At 44.6% G+C, this 18,900-nt stretch overlaps 1 protein-coding gene across 6 annotated transcripts in view; it reads left to right on the top strand.

Moving 5' to 3' along the window:
• fam193a (family with sequence similarity 193 member A) overlaps nucleotides 1-18,900 on the top strand; it is a 156,987-nt gene that overhangs the window by 113,599 nt on the left and 24,488 nt on the right. For all 6 annotated transcript variants that reach the window (XM_033018375.1, XM_033018376.1, XM_033018373.1 and 3 more), the window contains exons 7-15: nucleotides 251-375; nucleotides 2,188-2,335; nucleotides 4,409-4,486; nucleotides 5,416-5,531; nucleotides 6,321-6,563; nucleotides 8,938-9,091; nucleotides 12,629-12,805; nucleotides 13,361-13,615; nucleotides 16,769-16,982. In XM_033018375.1, the coding sequence (XP_032874266.1) occupies nucleotides 251-375; nucleotides 2,188-2,335; nucleotides 4,409-4,486; nucleotides 5,416-5,531; nucleotides 6,321-6,563; nucleotides 8,938-9,091; nucleotides 12,629-12,805; nucleotides 13,361-13,615; nucleotides 16,769-16,982 (1,510 nt within the window). The remainder of the gene's footprint in view (nucleotides 1-250; nucleotides 376-2,187; nucleotides 2,336-4,408; nucleotides 4,487-5,415; nucleotides 5,532-6,320; nucleotides 6,564-8,937; nucleotides 9,092-12,628; nucleotides 12,806-13,360; nucleotides 13,616-16,768; nucleotides 16,983-18,900) is intronic.

Genomic DNA, 18,900 nt, shown 5'->3' with positions numbered 1-18,900 from the left:
TAGGTCTCTAGATTGTCCCAGGTGTAGGCAGTGGATGACAAAGTGGGATAACATAAAATTATTGTCAGTCATTAGTTGGTGTGGACTCGGCGGGCTGAAGGACCTGTCTCCAAACTATCTTTCAATTCATTTCAATTGAACCTTGTTCCCAGAAGCCAACATCGAAATTGTTGCACAATCTAATCCTTTGCACTCCGAATACAACTTCCAATCATCGAATTACGAATGTCGCCTTTGTTTTCTTTGACAGGAAAGTGAACATTTGAAGAAATTCCAAGTGACGTGGGAACTTCATAATAAGCACCTATTTGAAAACTTGGTATTCTCTGAGTCACTTCTGCAAAGTAGCCTACCATCACTCGTAGCACAACTACGGTAGGCGCTCCTCTGTCTAAGCCAATTTTGATGTGACTATATCATATTGAAATTAATTTGCTCTTTATAATTTATATTTTCATATTTGGTGAAGGTTTAAATACAAGATCTTGAAATCTGGAACATCCAGGTTCAGGAACAGCTCCTTCCCCACAGCCATCAGGCTATTAAACACAACATCAAACCAGCTCTGAACAATAACAGTCTATTATTACTATTGCACTTTATCTATTTATTTATTGTGTATAGATATATATATATATATGACACACTGAAATTTTATCTCCTGTTCTGTATTATGTTTACATATTCTGTTGTGCTGCAGCAAACAAGAATTTTGTTGCCAATCTGGGACACATGACAATAAAACTCTTGACTCTATTTGCTGGAGTTAAGAAGAATAAGGGGAACATCTGAAACGTACAGAATAATGAAAGGCTTGGATAGCGTGGATGTGGAGAGGATGTTTCCACTAGTGGAAGAGTCTAGGACTAGAGATCATAGCCTCAGTAGTAAAGGACGTTCTTTGGATGGGGATGAGGAGGAATTTCTTTAGTCAGAGGGTGGTGAATCTGAATTCTTTGCCACAGAAGGCTATGGAGGCCGTCAATGGATATTGTTAAGGCAGACATAGATAGATTCATGATTAGTACAGGTGTCTGAGATTTGGGGGAGAAGGCAGGAGAATGGGGTTAGGAAGGAGAGGTAGATCAGCCATGATTGACTGGCAAAGTAGATTTGATGGCCGAATGGCCTAACTCTACTCCTATCACATGATCAGGCACTGGTTTTGCTGAATTATAATCTCCATTTATATATATAGGGGAGACTGACATAACCTTTTATCCAGGATGGAAAAAACAAATACTAAAGGGCTTTTAGGAGCAAAGTTTAAAGGAGATGTGTGGGGCAAATTATTTTTTACACAATAGGCCTTGATCTTGCTGCCAGGGTTGGTAGTGATGGAGGCAGATAGGACAATAGCATTTGAGACTCTTTTGGTTAGGCACATGATATACAGGGAATGGCGGGGTATGGATTACGCGCAGGGAATAAATTATGGCCTTGGCATCATATTCAGCATAGACATTATGGGCAGAAGAGCCAGTTCTCGTGCTGTACCACGAGCTGTTATATGTGCTAAGTTGGTTGGTAAGTGAATGGTAGGATGGTCTTTGCATGCTTTACTGACATTTAGAATTTAATTAAGCATGGTTGAGATGCTCCTCTTTCGGTGTCTTAATCTTGGATTGCATTTGCATTGTAAAAGTAAACCCTGGTGGAGTTGTGTCATTTCCAGAGCCCACTCTCCCAAACAATTAAACTTTCGCTTCTCATCACTTTTGGGATTTGTAGGCAATGGGTATAATTCTTTCACTCAACCAGCAGTCAAATATTTTGACTTGTCAGCCCATTTGAGAACACGATCACTGCACCTTGATATAGTCTCTGCTTCATCAGAAATGTTAGAAAGAATGAGCCATTCAGGTCATTGTGCTCATTTCTTTGAAAAAGTCATCCAATTTTGTTCCCCATTCCATGCTCCTTTTCCCCCCGCACTCTTATATAAATTAATCTCCCATGCCGGATTGACGCACTAAATTCTCGTCGCAACTTTGAATTTTAGTCTGTGTCATGGTGTCATTTTCGATGTTTGCTAAATGCCTCTATTTTTGGTCTCCTCCCGGACTTGGCATTCTAACTAGATAGAAGAGCTTGGTTATCTGACGCAATGGAGCAGTGGGCTATGCCGACTTCTTGACCAGCTTGTGTCATGTACTTATGTAGCTGTGGTGATTGATCTCCTTGTAGGCTTGGTACAGCATCTCACGACACGTACAGTGAGGACATGTATAGTACATTACTACAACGGTACCTCCAGATGGACCAGGACATGAGACGAGTTGCAGCAGAGTGGCTAGAATGCCAGAAACGAATAGATGACTATGTGGATGAACAGGTAAGATTTGTTTTCTCGAAATCCCTTTGCCACTTCAATCTTTGTAATCACCAAGATGAGGTAAAGTCTCTTCCCGATTGGCTTAGTTAACTGAGGTAGTAAGAAATAGTATCAGTCATATCCGTGATCTGTCTGTAGCTAAATAGCTAGTGGCAACAGCAATTAATTAGCCCCAGTATCCCCCTGAAGCTCGAACTTTACACTGTACTAACGTGAAGTGTGATGGTGTAAAACAAGAGGGTTTCCGAACAGCTTTGATTATTTATTCGAAGGGAAGTTTTAAGAAGGGGTCGTGATTCCATCATTTAGTCTTGTGCTTCCACCCAGCGTCCTTCCTGATAGAAAAGTACAGATTAGGAACAGCCCACCATGGTTGAGCTGACCACGATGCCAATCTAAACTAACCCCATCTGCCTGTCCTCTATTTCTTGCCTGTTATATATGTCAAAATCTGTCTTTGTTGCTATGACACTAAAACAGGTGGCATTATTCACAGCGAGGATTGTTATCAAGAATTATAATGGGATCTTGGTCAGCTGGGCAAGTGGGCCAAGGAATGGTGAATGGAGTTTAACACAGATAAGTGTGAAAGGGTGTTATTTGGGAAGTCGACCAGGGCAGGACCATCACAGTGAACGAGAAGGCAATGTTGTAGAGCAGAGGAATTTAGGAGAACAGTGTCTTCTGAAAGTGAGATTGTCTTCTGAAAGTAGATAGGGTGGTGAAATGGGCTTCTGGCATGCTGGCCTTCATCAGTCAGTGTTAAATGTAAAAGTTATGTTACACTTGTACAAGATGCTGTCCTACTGTGCTGCCCATGTCAGTGAATTAATCATTCACCAAATTGGCCATGCAGTTGAACTAAAAAAAAGAATCCACTGTTTTTCACAGAAATTGATTGTGTCAGGAAATTGAAGTGATTCAACTAATGGAGAACACATGAGGGAAGGGAGAGCTGAAGAACACGGTGGCAGTTCTTTCAGCAGAGAATTGTGATGGTCTTTGGTACAAGGTTCACCCAGGTTCATAGTCATACAGTGTGTAAACAGGCCCTTTGGCCCAACTTGCCCACACCAACCAACATGTCCCTTCTAGACTAGTCCCACCTGCCTGCGTTTGGCCCATATCCCTCTAAACCTATCCTAACCATGTACCTATCTGAAACGTCACCCGAAACTTAGATCCAGAAATGCTGCCTGTCCCGCTGAGTTCCACCAGCATTAGTTTGCAATAGTTCCTCCGGCAGGTACCGCATGTACATGGTCCATACTGAGGTTGCTGCCGTGTTGTCTGAGTTTGATTTCTGAGATGGGTCTATTGTTATCCTGGTTTTGCTCGTTCTCCTGTAACCAAGTTATTTTTTACATTCTAACTGCATTTAAGTTTGGAAAGAATGCCAGGTCTTTTGGTTATTGTCTATTTAATCTATTGTTTTCACTGGGAGCATTTATCGTCTTCATGAAACTAATTCCGTGGCACAGTCTCATAGTTCCAGTTTGCATTGTTGCATATGTAAAATAAGAAAATAGTAGAATTAGCATTTGTGCAGAGCGTAAAAGAGTTGTCCAACTTTGAACATCCTGAAGAGTGAAAAACAGATGGTGGAAATTGAAACAGAGGAAATGTTATAAGACTTAGCAGGTCAGTAAAGCAAACAAAGAAAGGGTTTTTGAAGTGCAGTCACCATTAAAATCCAGGCAAACATGGTGCACAGCATGTGTATTGAGTTAAGTGGCCATGTCATCTGCTTGAAGTGGAGGAAGGTATTAAAGGAGCCACTGCACTCCAACAAATGGTGCAGTGAAGTAATTTATACATTAGTTTGAAACCTACAAAAGGCAGCATGAGAGGAAAGTGAAGCACTGAAATGTCAGCCCAGAGTATGTGCTCAAGGCTCTAAATTGGGATTTCAACCCTCATCTCCTGCGGCAGAGGTGAGGATGCTACGATCAATCCAAGGTATCATGGCTAATGCTCAAAGTTCATTAATCAACATTTTATTTCATTTTAAAAAGATCGTATTGAGAAGAGCTGCATGACAGCCCGTGATGTCTCAATGCTTTTGTTTGTTAGATGGCAATGAAAACCAAACAACGCATGCTAAAGGATGATTGGGAGTTCTTCAAACAGCGCCGGTTATTAGAAGAACAGGTAAAATGGTGGTCCTGACTTTTGAATTTATAAATAATGTAATGGTAATATCCTGAGTAATGCAAAACCAGGGAGGGGGGGATAGATTGTGAACTGAGTACTTTGGGGGTAAAATCCAAGAACACTTCAGGATTTGGTTGATATATGGACCTCGTTACCTAGACTTTAAAGATACAGCATGGAAACAGGCCCTTCGGCCCATTGAGTCCGTATCGACCAACACTAACACTATCCTGCACACTAGGGACAGTTTACAATTTTAACCTACAGCCCCGTACGTCTTTTAGAGTGTGGGAGGAAACCAGACCACTTAGAGAAAACCCAGGATGTCACAGCAAGAACGTACGAACTCCATACAGACAGCACCCATAGTAAGGATCGAACCTGGGTCTCTAGTGCTGTAAAACAGCAGCTTTACCGCCACGCCACTGTGCCGCCCTTGAAAGCACTTCCTCTCCCGAAATAACTATTGTTTGAAATTGCTGATTTTTGTTCAGTAAGATGGTTGGGGCAGGCAGAAAATGGGCTTAAGATACAATTCAGTCACATTCCCATTTATTGGTGGATCGTCACCCTGGCAAAGTATTTAAATTTGGTCTTCATCACTGAAATTGTGGGAATTGCCTATCCAAAAGTCTCCATAACAGCATTTAATAGACACTTGGACAGGTGCATGGATAGAAAAGGTTTGGTGGGAAATGGGCCAAACTCGGGCAAATAGGATCAACTTAGATGCAGCATCTCGATCATCATGGACGAATTAGGCTGAAGGGCCTGTTTCCATGCTACATAACTCCATGAACACATTTGAGCACTAGGGAAGGTGCCAGTGTAATAGGCCTTAACCATGGCATTTCTATTTATTCCATTTGTGTTCTGGATTCTCTGAAGTTAAACCTTTTTTCTTTCCCCTTCTTCCCCAACCCCAGCTTACAAACAGCAAGAAAGCACTAACTGGAGAAAATAATTTCACAGATACAATGAGGCATATGCTATCATCGCGACTCAGCATGCCTGATTGTCCCAACTGTAACTACAGACGCAGGTAAGTGTGCTGAGAGCCTTTAAACTGAGATCAATTGCCACATACTTACTGATTGAAGTCTGTTAATTCTGGTGGCTTTATGTATAACCCCAATGCAAAGAATGCCATGGAGTCTGGTGGAGCACTGATCTTTCATACCACCCAATGTTACACTCCTTTGCAAAAAACACAAAGTACTGGAGGAACTCAATGGGTCAGGCCGCATCTGTGGAGGGAACGGGCAGGAGGCGACGTTTTGGGTCGAGATTCTTCATTACCATTGGCTCCAGTGGAAATTAAACATGCCTACCACATGAAATGAGCTTTTCATTCAATCTGTTAACTTTCAACTAGGTTGTTTTGATTGAAGATCTGTACTTGGGTATTTTATTACTTTCGTAAGTTCATCAGTTATAGAAGCAGAATTAGGCCATTCAGCCCATCGAGTCTACTCCGCATTCAATTATGGCTGATCTACCTTTCCCTCACAACCCCGTTCTCCTGCCTGCACGAGCTCTTCAAAAATGGTTTATTTCTCTATTGGTGGTCTGACCTGACCAGTGCAAACATCTCTTGCTCCTGCTGTGGGAGTGATTTAAAATATATCTATATATAATTAGATGGTACTATTCTGAACAACAGAGAGAAGGTTTCATTTGCACTAAATGGAATCAAATGCAGGCCCAGTTACCAGAAGTCAAAATGCAGCACAATTTATCTCTCTACTTTCCTGCTCCCTTCCATGTGTGTTGCTCCTTAATCAAAGTGCTGCTCTGGGTCCTTATGCTTTCTTCTGACCTTTTTTTGTAGGTGTACCTGTGATGACTGCAGCCTCTCTCATATACTCACATGTGGCATCATGGATTCACCCATTCCTGACGATCTTTCCATCAACACGTTACCATTGCAAGTAGAAGCGGCGCCAGATTACCTCACGGAAATCTGTCCGCCCAGCATGTCATCTGCAAGCTCGGGGTCGGGTTCGAGTTCACCCATCACCATTCAGCAACATCCACGGCTCATTCTTGCTGATAGCAACGCAGCTCACACTTTGTAAGTATCATCTGTTTGCCATGATTTGTGCAAGTTTTAGTGCTAGTGAGGGTGAGAAATGCAGCAATCCTGTTCAAGACTCAAGACTACTTAGCCGTTAGGGATTTAGACTTTAGAGATACAGTGTGGAAATGTTAATTGCTCGTTTCTAAGCTTCCCCCCTGAACACTGAATCAAGCACTTGAATCAACTAAATTGTATTTTACCAAAAGCACGTCACAGATCACACACTGTACGTGTCCCACCGCGGGTTCGATCCTTGAATCTGCCTGTTCAAGCCCTCTAGGCCTCGCTCAGACAGAGGCATTCCACTCCAAGGGTACGCGGTCCTGAGCGCTCTTCCAGAAGATCAACGCTGAGCCTCGTGGTCGCGGACTTTTATAGGTCCTGGGACCTTGAGGGCCGAACCAAATGGGGGTGGTCTCTTAATCACCCAATTACAGATATCGATTAACCCCATACATAACAGGCATTTCCCTAACCCAATGATACCACAGTTCAATACATTATATTCACAACGGACTTTGAGATGAAGTCAACTTGGAAACATTTACCCTGATTAACAGAAAACCCTGACAAGGCTCAACACCTCATCCAATCAGCACTTGGCAAAGTCAGACTCTGCAACATTATTTACAACTATTTACAAGGTGTATGCCTGGCCTGCAGCCATCCAATCCACTCTATGCATTTTGCACCAGGTTGACAGGGTTTGCAGAGCTTCCCATTCTTTGCTTGCAAATTGTATCTACACTCCAGACACTCTGGTACCTCTTCACAGCCTGTTCCAGCTCTGCAGAGAGTAATTCCATTTGACCAAATCTCCCAGCAACCCTGAAACTTAACCCCATTTTGAAGTCCTAGCTGGTCCAATTTAGCCATGATTAACAGAAACAGACCCTTCGCCCCACTGAGTCCTTCCAATAAGCGATTACCACGTACACGAGCACCGTCCTACATGCTAGGGACAATTTACAATTTTACCAAAGCCAATTAACCTACAAACCTGTACGTCTTTGGGATGTGGGAGGAAACGGGAGCGTTCACAGGGAAAACGTGTAAACTCCATACAGACAGCACCCGTGGTCATGATTGAATCTGGGTCTCTGGTGCTGTAAGGCAGTAACTCTACTACTGCATCACTGTGCCGCCATTTACTTGTCATATGCATTGGGAATGCAACAATGGAATTCTTTCTTGCTTCAACTTTGCAGGCACAATGTTACTCTCTTAATCAGTTCACTGAATCAATTTTACTTGTAAAGGTGGTCCAATCCCGATATAAATGCCTAAATCAAATATCAAATCAGCAACTCCATATATTTGCTGAAATTAGCTTGAGTTGTTAAGTGAATATTTATCCCTGGGTCAGAAGATTGTTGATTTGAAGCATGCCACAGGATCTGAACTTGATGTCAGCTAGAAACCTAGTCCTTCACTCATCTAAATGCTAAATATAAGCAACTGAAATAAAAATCCAGTCTGCAATTGGGCAGCACAGTGGTGCAGCGGTAGAGTTGCTGCCTTAGAGCGCGAGAGACCCGGGTCTGATCCGGACTACGGGTTCTGTCTGTACAGAGTTTGTATTTTTTCCCTGCATTCATTTTCTCCGGGTGCTCCGGTTTCCTCCCACATTCCAAAGATGTACAGGTTTGTAGGTTAATTAGCTTCAGTAAGTTGTAAAATTGTCCCTCGTGTGTTAGGAAGTGATAGGATATGACTGACCGCTGGTCCACGTAGACTCGGTGGGCCAAAGGGTCTGTTTCCATGCTATATCTCTAAAGTCTAAATACTCAACAGATCAGGCAGCGCCTTTGGAGAAGAAACAGTTTCTGGTCGACATTCGTTCATAAGAACAGGGAATATTGGGAAAAGAGATGTTTGAACATGGAATGAAGTGAGATGGGTGGAGAGAACAAAGAATGGCGGGCCCAAAGGGAACATCTGTAATAGGATGAAGCCAAGAGCAGATGTTGACCAGGCGGGCGTGGATGCTGAGATCTTGTTAATAATAGCTAATCTATGTGAATGCAACGCGAGGAGGGACTGGAAATGGAAGCTACTGACGTGATACCATTCTTTCTATTTTTGAGCAGACAAATTTGAATAGTGCCTTTCATAGCTATGGGATGTCACAAAACACTTCCTAGCTGAAAACTACTTTTCAAAATGATGTCTTTGTTGTAACAATAAATACAGCAGCAAGTTTGCAATGTCTCATAGATAACTTCATGACTTGGTGCTTGAAGGATAGATATTGAACAGGGCATGGAAGCAATCTCATTTTCTCCTTCAGAATACCAGACGTTTTCTAAACTAAATTATAAGCCTTATTTCATGACCTGTTCATAGGCTGTTTTGTTTTCTTTCTCAGTGGCAGTGACGATGAAGACGTGACTCCTTTATCAGCAAAATTTGCTGACATATACCCACTTACCAGCTACGATGATGCAGAAGTTGTCGCCAACATGAATGGCATCCACGGCGAACTCAATGGTGGGGGTGAAAACATGGCATTAAAGGATGAGGTACGTGAATGGAAATGGAGCAGTAAGGAACTGCAGGTGCTGGTTTACAATAAAATGTCCAAAGTGCTGGAGTAACTCAGCGGGTCGGGCAGCGTTTCCGGATTTGGGTCGGACCCTTCAGTTGAGAAGGAAACTGGAGCAGCCGGAGAAAACCCATGTGGTCACAGGGAGAACGTACATCCTCCATACAGACAGCACCCGCAGCTGGGTCCCTGGACCTGAAAGACAGCAACTCTACTGCTGTACCACTTCAGACTGTTGAGAGTTGGAGGAAAGGACTATCTCTCTGCTGTTTATACTGCCCCACTGTATAACCTGAATGTTTCTACCTCCTTTGCACTGTGCCCGTCATCCTTCATGTCCCCCTCACTCCACCTATCACCTCTGGCCCCTGTCTCACCACTTCCCCTCTCCTGATACTGGTTAACTGCCCTTTCCATTCGCAGTCTTGGTGCAGGGTTACGATGTGAAACATCAACAATTGGGATCCATATCTGAGGAAGTATGTTTTAGTGTTGCAGAGGGTCCAAAGGAGGTTTGCAAGAATAATTCTAGGGTTGATTGGATTAATATATGAGGAGCGTTTGCTATTGGGCCTGTACTTGCTGGAGGATGGGGAAGATCTCATTGAAACCAACTGAATAATGAAAGGCCCAAATAGAGTGAATGTGGAAAGGACGTTTCCAGTAGTGGGAGAGTCTAGGACCAGAGGGCACAGCCTCAGAATAAAGGCTGTAGTTTTAGAATGGAGATGAGGACGAATTTCTCAAAGAATCTCTGATGAATCTGTGGAGTTACATGCCACAGATGGCATTGGAGGCCAAGTCATTGGGTATTTTTACAGTGGAGATTATCAAGTGCTTGATAAGTAAGGGTTATGGGGTGAAGGCAGGAGAATGGGGTTGAGGGGTAAAAATAGATCAGCCATCATTGAATGGCGGAGTAGACTCAATGGGCCGCATGGCCTCATCTGCTCCTACTTTGTAGTCTGAAAAAAGGTCCCAACCCGAAACTGTCACCCATCTTTTTCCCCCCCGAGATGCTGCCTGACCTGCCGAGTTAATTCAGCACTTTGTATCTACCTTTGGTATAAACTAGCATCTGCAGTTCTTTGTTTCTACAAGACTAGTTCTTCACCAGCTTAAATGCCAGTGAATGATTCGCAGTAATTTCCTCCCTTAACGTTGTCTTTGTCACCTCATGTACTAGCTAAGAGTAGTACTCAACATGTTACCCTTTTGTTAATACCAGTGCTTCACATTACTCTTAACCCACAAACGAGTGCATATGGCAACTTGCGGCCTTATTGTGCAGCTTAAGAATGGCTACTGTTGGTCCACGTTCAGCGCAGAGGATAAATGAAGAGATGAAAAGGCTGTTGTATAGGATACACTCCAATGTGGTAGCTCAGTGGACAATTTAGATTTTTAGATTAGATTAGATTAGTTTATTGTCATTCAGACCTTTCGGTCTGAACGAAATGTTGTTTCCCTGCAGTCATACATATAATTAAAAAATGACAAAAACACACAATCAACACAAATTTAACATCCACCACAGTGAGTTCACCAAACACCTCCTCACTGTGGTGGAAGGCAAAATCTTAAAGTCTTTGTCTCTTCCCTTTGTTCTCCCTCTGCGCCGAGGCGACGGTGGTCGCTGCCGCCGCCACAGCTCTGAGAGTCGGGTCTCCACTACCGCCGCCGCGGTTCCGGGGTCGAGTCGGGTCTCCGCTGCTGCTGCCGCCGCCGCTACAACTTCGGGGCCGAGTCGGGTCTCCGCTGCTGCTGCCGCCGCCACAGCTTCGGGGCCGAGCCGGGTCTCCGCTGCTGCTGCCGCCGCCGCAACTTCGGGACCGAGTCGGGTCTCCGCTGCTGCTGCCGCCGCCGCCACGGCTCCGGGGCCGAGCCGGGTCTCCGCTGCTGCTGCTGCCGCCGCCACCACAGCTTCGGGGCCGAGTCGGGTCTCCGCTGCTGCTGCCGCCGCCGCCACGGCTCCGGGGCCGAGTCGGGTCTCCGCTGCTGCTGCTGCCGCCGCCACCACAGCTTCGGGGCCGAGTCGGGTCTCCGCTGCTGCTGCTGCGCCACGGTTCCGGGGCTGGGCCGAGTCGGGTCTCCGCTACCGCTGCTGCTGCCGCCGCCGCAACTTCGGGGCCGAGTCGGGTCTCCGCTGCTGCTGTTGCCGCCGCCACGGTTCCGGGGCCGAGTCGGGTCTCCGCTGCTGCTGCTGCCGCCGCCACGGTTCCGGGGCCGAGTCGGGTCTCCGCTGCTGCTGCCGCCGCTACGGCACCGATGCCGCAAGCTCCGCCATTAGGCCTCGGCGCAGACGGAGATGGGGAATACGACAAAAAAACAAAGTCGCATCCCCGGAAGGAAGACCAAAGCATGTTTCTCCCACCCCACCCACACACATATACAACTTAATAAAACAAAATTAACTAAACATGACAAGAAACAAAAAGAAAGAAAGAAAAAAAAAAGACGGACTGCAGGTGGGCCGCGCTTAAGCCAGCGCCGCCATCTTGAAACAGGGTTACTGAAATGGCCCTTCGGCCCACCGAGTCAGCGCCGACCAATGATCCCCATACATGCTAAGAATGGCGGAAGATTGCTCTGTGCTCAGTGGCTGAGTGTAATTGCAATGTTAAATACCAATTTCACAGGATGGCTTCTTCTTCAGAACATCGACACTGTGCAGTGGACCACCACCATAAGCTTGATTTCTCTTACAATACCAGTATTTTCTCTGGGTAGGCCAGAACAATGTCTCGGCCTACATCCCCATGCTAATCGCTGGAAAAGCTTGTTGTGATACCAGTCTAGTGGAGTCTGCATTCAAAAGGTTTAGCGGACTTGAGATTTCTTTTCTTACTCGTCCTTTGGGAACAGATTGGGATTTTACTTGGCACCGGCATGCTATTCTCTCCCAGCTCCTGCAGAGAATATCGGGGTTGCTGGCAAAATCTCAAGCTCCTGTTTTATGTCCCCCGAGTCAAGAATGTGCCAGCAAGTTTCTTGTCCATTTATCTCTTTGCAGTTTATGGAAATTTGCTGCTGAACAATTGTTGGCTGCATTTCCTTAATTAGAACAATGAACACTTTTAGACTTTTAGAGATGCAGTGTGAAAACAGGCCCTTTCTTCCCCCCCCCCCCCCCCCCCCCCCCCGAGTCCATGCTGACCAAGGACCACCCCATGCATTAGCACTAAGCTACACACAAATTACAATTAACCTGGAAACCTGTATACCTTTGTAGTGTGGGAAGAAACTAGAGCACCCGGAGGCCCTGGAGAAAACCCACTGAGTAACAGGGAGAATGTATAAACTCGTAGACAGCACCCGTAGTCCGGATCGAGCCCGGGTCTCTGGTGCTGTCAAGTAGCAACCATTGCGCCACTGTTCTGCCCCAAAACACTCGTCAAAAGTATTTCATTAACGTGAGGCACTTTGAAAAACCCTGAGGAATGTCGGGTGCTGTGTAAATGCAGGTTCATTTGTTCTGGCCGGCCTTCTCATCTTTCCTGTTTTTACCTCCTAGTCTCCCCAGGTAAGCAGCACCAGCAGCAGCTCTTCAGAGGTTGACGATGAAGATGGTGATGATGGAGAGAGCAGCAGTGAACCCCCTGTGTCGCATACGGAGGAAATGCCTGGAAAGAGAGGGGCCAGAAAGGAAGCAGTGAGGGACAGTCCACCACCGTCCTATCCCAGTCAGCAGGTGCTTGACAAGTGACATTCACAGCTCTGTGATATGCAAGAAGTAAAACAGAAATCGATGAGAAGCTAGTTATTTGTGCATAAGAAGTAGAACAAGGTTCTAAAGGAGTAACCCACGGAAGAACAGTGCAGCACAAGAACAGGCCCTTCGGCCCCCAATGTCTGTGCTGAACATGATGCCAAGACCATTCTTATCTATCTGCACATAATCCATATCCCTTCATTCCCTGAATATCCATGTGCCTATCCAAAGGTCTCTTTAACTGCCACTATCGAATCTGCCTCCACCACCACCCTTGGCAGCGCGTTCTAGGAACTCACCACCCTCTGTGGGAGCCCTGTATATTTCCTTTAACATTTGCCCCACTCACCTTGAAGCTCTACCCTCTAGTATTTGATTTTTCCTTCCTTGGGAAAAGGTTGATTAATTTAAAGATGTCTGCTGACATTTGCTTGTCCATTTAAAGTTGTGCCGACACAATTGATGGGAGGGTTTGACTTTAAAATGTTTTTGTCGTCCGATGAAGCCACTAACGATATTTAAACCTTTCCCCAGGCTGACCAGGTCCAGAACGTTTGTGAATGCCACGTCTGCAAGCAAGAAGCCTCTGGCCTGAGTACATCTGCTCTTGCATCCGGGCGCCTTCCCAGCGGCCACCAGTTTTTACCCACGGAGAAGCCTTCGCATCCCGCTCTTCACCTCTACCCGCACATCCATGGGCATTTACCACTGCACACCATCCCTCACCTGCCTCGGCCTCTCCTCCATCCTACCCTGTACGCAACAACTCCTCCATTCACGCACAACAAGGTAAGGTAGCAGGTTGTTTGCTCATGCTTTCGCCTGTAAGCAAGTGGCTCTCTGTGTGATGTATCAAATAAAACGTATTTAGTCTTGCTGCACAGAATAACGTGTGTCATGTTTGGGTATAGTTTAGAGATACAGCATGGAAACAGGCCCTTTGGCCCACCGAGTCCATGCCAACCATCGATCACCCGAACAAACGAGTTCTATGTTATCGAAGATAGTCACAAAATGCTGGAGTAACTTAGCAGGACAGGCAGCATCTCTGGAGAGAAGGAATGGGTGACGTTTCAGGTCGAGACCCTTCTACAGACTGAATAAGGGTCACGACCAGAAACGTCACCCATTCCTTCTCTCAAGAGATGCTGTCTGTCCCGCTGAGTTACTCCAGCATTTTGTGTCTATCTTCAATTTAAACCAACATCTGCAATTCTTTCCTACACATTAGTTCTATGTTATTCCACTTTTGCATCCCTACATACAGTTTACAGAGGCCTATTGATCTACCAACCCACATATCTTCGGGATGTTGGAGGAAACTACAGCACCCAGAAACGTGTGAGTTTGTAGGTTATTTGCCCTCTAAAAATTTCCCCCGGTGTGTAGGGAGTGGATGTGAAAGTGGGACAACATAGAACTACTGCAAAGGATGGGGACTCAGTGGGCCGAAGGGCCTGTTTCTTTGCTGCATCTCTTTAAACTAAACTAAACAGAGGAAACCCACGTGGTCACAGGGGGGTCTCTGGTGGTTTGTGGACATGTTTTCAACTTGCTACCCAGCAAGCATTTCGTCATTCGTAATGATGATTCATCAAGTGCTTAGAAATGGTAATACACGCAAACAGCCTGTCTGGTCCACAATGTCTGTGCCGAACATGATGCCAAATTAAACTAATCGTCTGTGCCTGATCCATATAACTCCCTTCCCTGTATTTCCATGTGCCTATCCAAAAGCCTCTTAAATCCCACCATTGTTTCAAACTATCCTGGCAGCGTGTTCTAGGCACCTGCCACTCTGTGTAAAAGAAGAGAACTTGCCGTGCGCATCTCATTTATACTGAAGTCTCATTGAGTCTGAAGTAGGGTCTTGACCCAAAACGTCACCCATTCCTTCTCTCCAGAGATGCTGCCTGTCCTCTTGAGTTACTCCAGCTTTTTGTGTCTATCTTTTTATACTTTGTCCTTCTCACCTTAAAGGGCCTGTCCCACTTAGGCAACTTCTTAGGCGAGTGCAGGAGACTCTGCGCTCGCCACATGGTCGCCACTTGTTCGCTGGTGATCTCCGGTGAGTCTCCTTCAGGGTCGTGAGGAGTTCCCGCATTCTGGGAACTAGTCGCAGCCTCGGTATGGTCGCCGGAAATTTTGTAATTTGTTTACAAAAATTTCTGTGACCAAAAATTGGTCGCCATGGAGAAAATCGATAATCCTGTAGTCATAGGTGCATTTGTAGTGGTGTCGCCATTTTATTTATTTTATTTTATTTAACCTTTATTTAACCAGGAGAAATCTCATTGAGATTAAAAATCTCTTTTACAAGAGAGTCCTGGCCAAGACAGGCAGCAGCACAGTTCCACAGTTACAGACAATAATTTAAAAACAACAGAGAACATATAAATAGAGTCATAGTCAGAACATCATCAAACAATGCATGTACAGACAGAAGAGCCCGCTTCAACATCATTAAGAAGGGATTTAAATCTGTTTATAGAAACCAGCTCCTTAAGTTTCAGTTGATTCTGCAGCTGGTTCCATGCGAAGGGAGCAGCATAACTAAATGCCCTTTTCCCCAGTTCAGTACGGACTTTAGGTACAGTTAGTAAGAACAAGTCCTCAGAGCGGAGCTGATAAGTTCCTGTGCTTTTTCGAATTACATACTTCTGCAGGTATGAAGGAAGAACACCGAGGATAGTCTTATAAATAAGGATATGCCAATGATGGAGTCTGCGGGTGGACAGGGCAAACCATCCAACTTGAGCATACAAAGAGCAGTGGTGCGTGAGGGTTTTAAAATTAGTAACAAATCTCAGTGCTCCGTGGTAGACCGTGTCCAAAGACTGTAGGCATTTTGAAGATGCATTCATATATAAAACATCACCATAGTCCAACACAGACATAAACGTTGCAGCAACAAGTCTTTTTTTGGCTTCAAAAGAAAAACAAGATTTGTTTCTAAAGTAAAAACCTAATTTTATCTTTAGTTTTTTCACAAGTTGCTGGATATGAGGTTTAAAAGAGAGAGAATCGTCAATTATAATTCCCAGATATTTATATTGAGACACAGATTCAATCACAGAGCCCTGCAAAGTGGTGATAAGAGGGAGGTCCGAGGGCTTTGATTTAGCTTTAGTGAACAGCATGAGCTTTGTCTTGTCAGCATTTAAAACAAGTTTTTAATCACACAGGTTACGTTGCACAGTGTTAAAAGCAGTTTGGAGCTGACAGAGAGCCTGATTTGGGGTAGATGCAGAGCAATATATCACTGTGTCGTCAGCATAAAAGTGAAAATTTGCGTTCGAAGCTTTATGATCTAGACTATTAATATAAATAGTAAATAATAATGGTCCTAGAACCAATCCCTGTGGCACACCCTTGGATACATTAAGAGAGCTAGAAGTAATACCTTCTGCTCGCACACACTGGTATCTGCCTGATAGATAGTTTTTAAACCAACAGACAGCTTGATCAGACAAACCGATGCTGCATAGTCTTTGTAATAATAAGGCATGATCCACAGTATCGAAAGCCTTTGATAGGTCAACGAAAAGGGCTGCACAGTGTTGCTTATTGTCTTATTGCCATGTAGTTATAGGTAGTCGAGGTAGTCGTAGGTAGTTTTAGTTAATCGCCTTTGCTGACCGGTCATTTTCATTGGCTCATTGGGGGAAAAAAACATAAGCACGAGTTTTCAGAACCAAGGATAGCCAACTGGTAATGTTAAATGCCCGCCAAACTTCACAGCTGTGTATCTCTGGCTTAGTAAAAGTTGTCTGGCTTCTTAAAAGTGTCTCCACTCCTTCTCTCCCATTCATCAATTGGTCACCTCATGTAAGTAAATGGAAAGACACTGGTCTGCCAACAACTGGATCAGGCAAATTAAGAATCATGTCTCAGCACTGTCATAAGCTTTCGTAATTCTAACCACATAACTTTGCCTTGCAGACTCTCCAGTCAGCACCACCTCCCAGTCACACAGGCAAAAATCAGGTTTTCAGCGCATCTCTCCAGGACCACATCTACCAGAGCTGTTTCGGCAGCACTGACTGGAACAACCCACTCCTCACGTCCCACAAATTGGCAAGTCTCTGGGGATCGGAACTAATAAATGGCGATAAACCATGGAATCCTGCTGCTTTCCTTCCAGAAACGCTATCTGGTAAGAAGCTATTCTTTTCATTTCAATTAATAAAGGCGATTCAACACATACCTGCATTTTGATTAAATGTTGCCTTTTAGTGTAATTGTACAAAAAGTTGTAATTGTACAATTTCAGCTATTCTTGACTTAGATATTCATTTTGAAGAAATCTTTATTGTAAAAATATAATAGTTGCTAGATTTTGAGAGACTGTGGGTCAAGCCTTCAGGCTGATAGATTGAAATCTCTCTCTCCCTCTCCCTTCTTTCTTCCCTCCCTTCTTTCTTCCCTCCTTTCTTTCTTCTCTCCCTCTTGCTTCCCTCCCTCTTGCTCTCAAGTTATGCAGAATGGAAACTATTTCTTCAGCCCAACTTGTCCATATTGATGGAAGTGCCTTCCTGATTAGTTCCATTTGGCCCATATCTTTCACTCTTTCTCTTGCTATTTCTCCCCTCTCTCAGTTGGATGGCTCCACCCATGCTCAAAGATCAAACCTGTGTGTACAGAATTGAAGTCACAACCTCGTTGAAAGAGGGAGCATAAAATTTAGGACATCCCCAGGATTTTATGTCTCTTGTTGCTGGATCTAATGTTTGGTAGATCAGGAGATATGCACAACATTTAGCACTAGTTTTGTAGACCTGCAGTGGGCTTGGTATTGTGTGACTGTGACAGTCCGTGTGCAGTCATAAAATCTGTAAGATGAAGAGGGCTGCTCATTTCATCAAGTCTTTCAGGATAGTCAGCTAAGTTTTCTCCCATATCAGCATCCAACTCTGAGGGGCAATTTTTTTTTTACAGTGGTGGGTTCCTGAAACACGCTGCTGGCGATGGTGGTGGAGGCAAATACGAGAATGGCATTTGAGAGTCTTTTGGATAGGCTCATGGATATGTAGGGAATGGGGGAAATAGATTATGTGCAGGCAGAAGAGATTAATTTAATTTGATGACATGTTTGGCACTGGCATTGTGTGCTGAAGTACCTGTTGCTGTGCTGTACTGTTCTATGTTCTACTCTTTGTCTTACCCACTTCAACTGCAAGTATAGACATTGGGAGGTCATGTTACAATTATTTAAGACATTGCTGAGGTCCCATTTGGACTATAGTGTTCAGTTTCGGTCACCATGTTATAAGAAGATGTCAAGCTTGAAGGGATTTCAGGAAAGATTTACCAGGATGTTGCCTGGACTCGAGGGACTGAGCTATAAGGAGAGGTTGGGCAGGCTAAGCCTTTATTCCTTGGAGTGCAGGAGGATGAGGGGTGATCATATAGAGGTGTACAAAATCATGAGAGGAAAAGATCGGGTAAACGCACCGAGTCTTTTGCCCAGAGTAGGGGAATCGAGAACAGAGAACATAGATTTAAGGTTGGGGGGGGGGGCAGAACTTGAGAGGTAACTTTCTCTCACAAAGCGTGCTGGGTGTATGGACTAAGATGCTGGAGGAAGTAGTTAAGGCAGGTACTATCACAACGTTTAAGAAACATTTAGATAGGTACATGGATAAGATAGGTTTAAAGTGATATTTAGAGGGTCAAGAGGACTGGATAAAAAAAGAGCGGTGTAATGCTGAGGCTCAATAAGGTGCTGGTCAGGCTGCATTTGGAATACTGTGAGAAAATCTGGGCCCCACATCTGAGGAAGGAGGTGCTGGCTCTGGAGCTCAAGAATGATTCCAGGAATTAGTGGGTTAGCATATGATGAGCGTTTGACAGCACTGGGCCTCTCCTCACTGGAGTTTAGAAGGTTGAGGGGGGACCTTATTGAAACTTACAGAGTAATGAAAGCTATAGATAGAGTGGATGTGGAAAGGATGTTTCCACTGGTGGGAGAGCCTAGGACCAGAGGTCATACCCTCAGAATTACAGGATGCTCTTTTAGAAAGGTGGTGAGGAGCAACTTCTTCAGTCAGAGGGTAGTTAATCTGTGGAACTCA

Source organism: Amblyraja radiata, chromosome 3 (genome assembly GCF_010909765.2).
Source record: "Amblyraja radiata isolate CabotCenter1 chromosome 3, sAmbRad1.1.pri, whole genome shotgun sequence".
Classification (NCBI taxonomy): Eukaryota; Metazoa; Chordata; class Chondrichthyes; order Rajiformes; family Rajidae; genus Amblyraja; species Amblyraja radiata.
The sequence above is the reverse complement of the archived record's forward strand: the minus strand, read 5'-3'. Positions and strand labels throughout refer to the sequence as shown.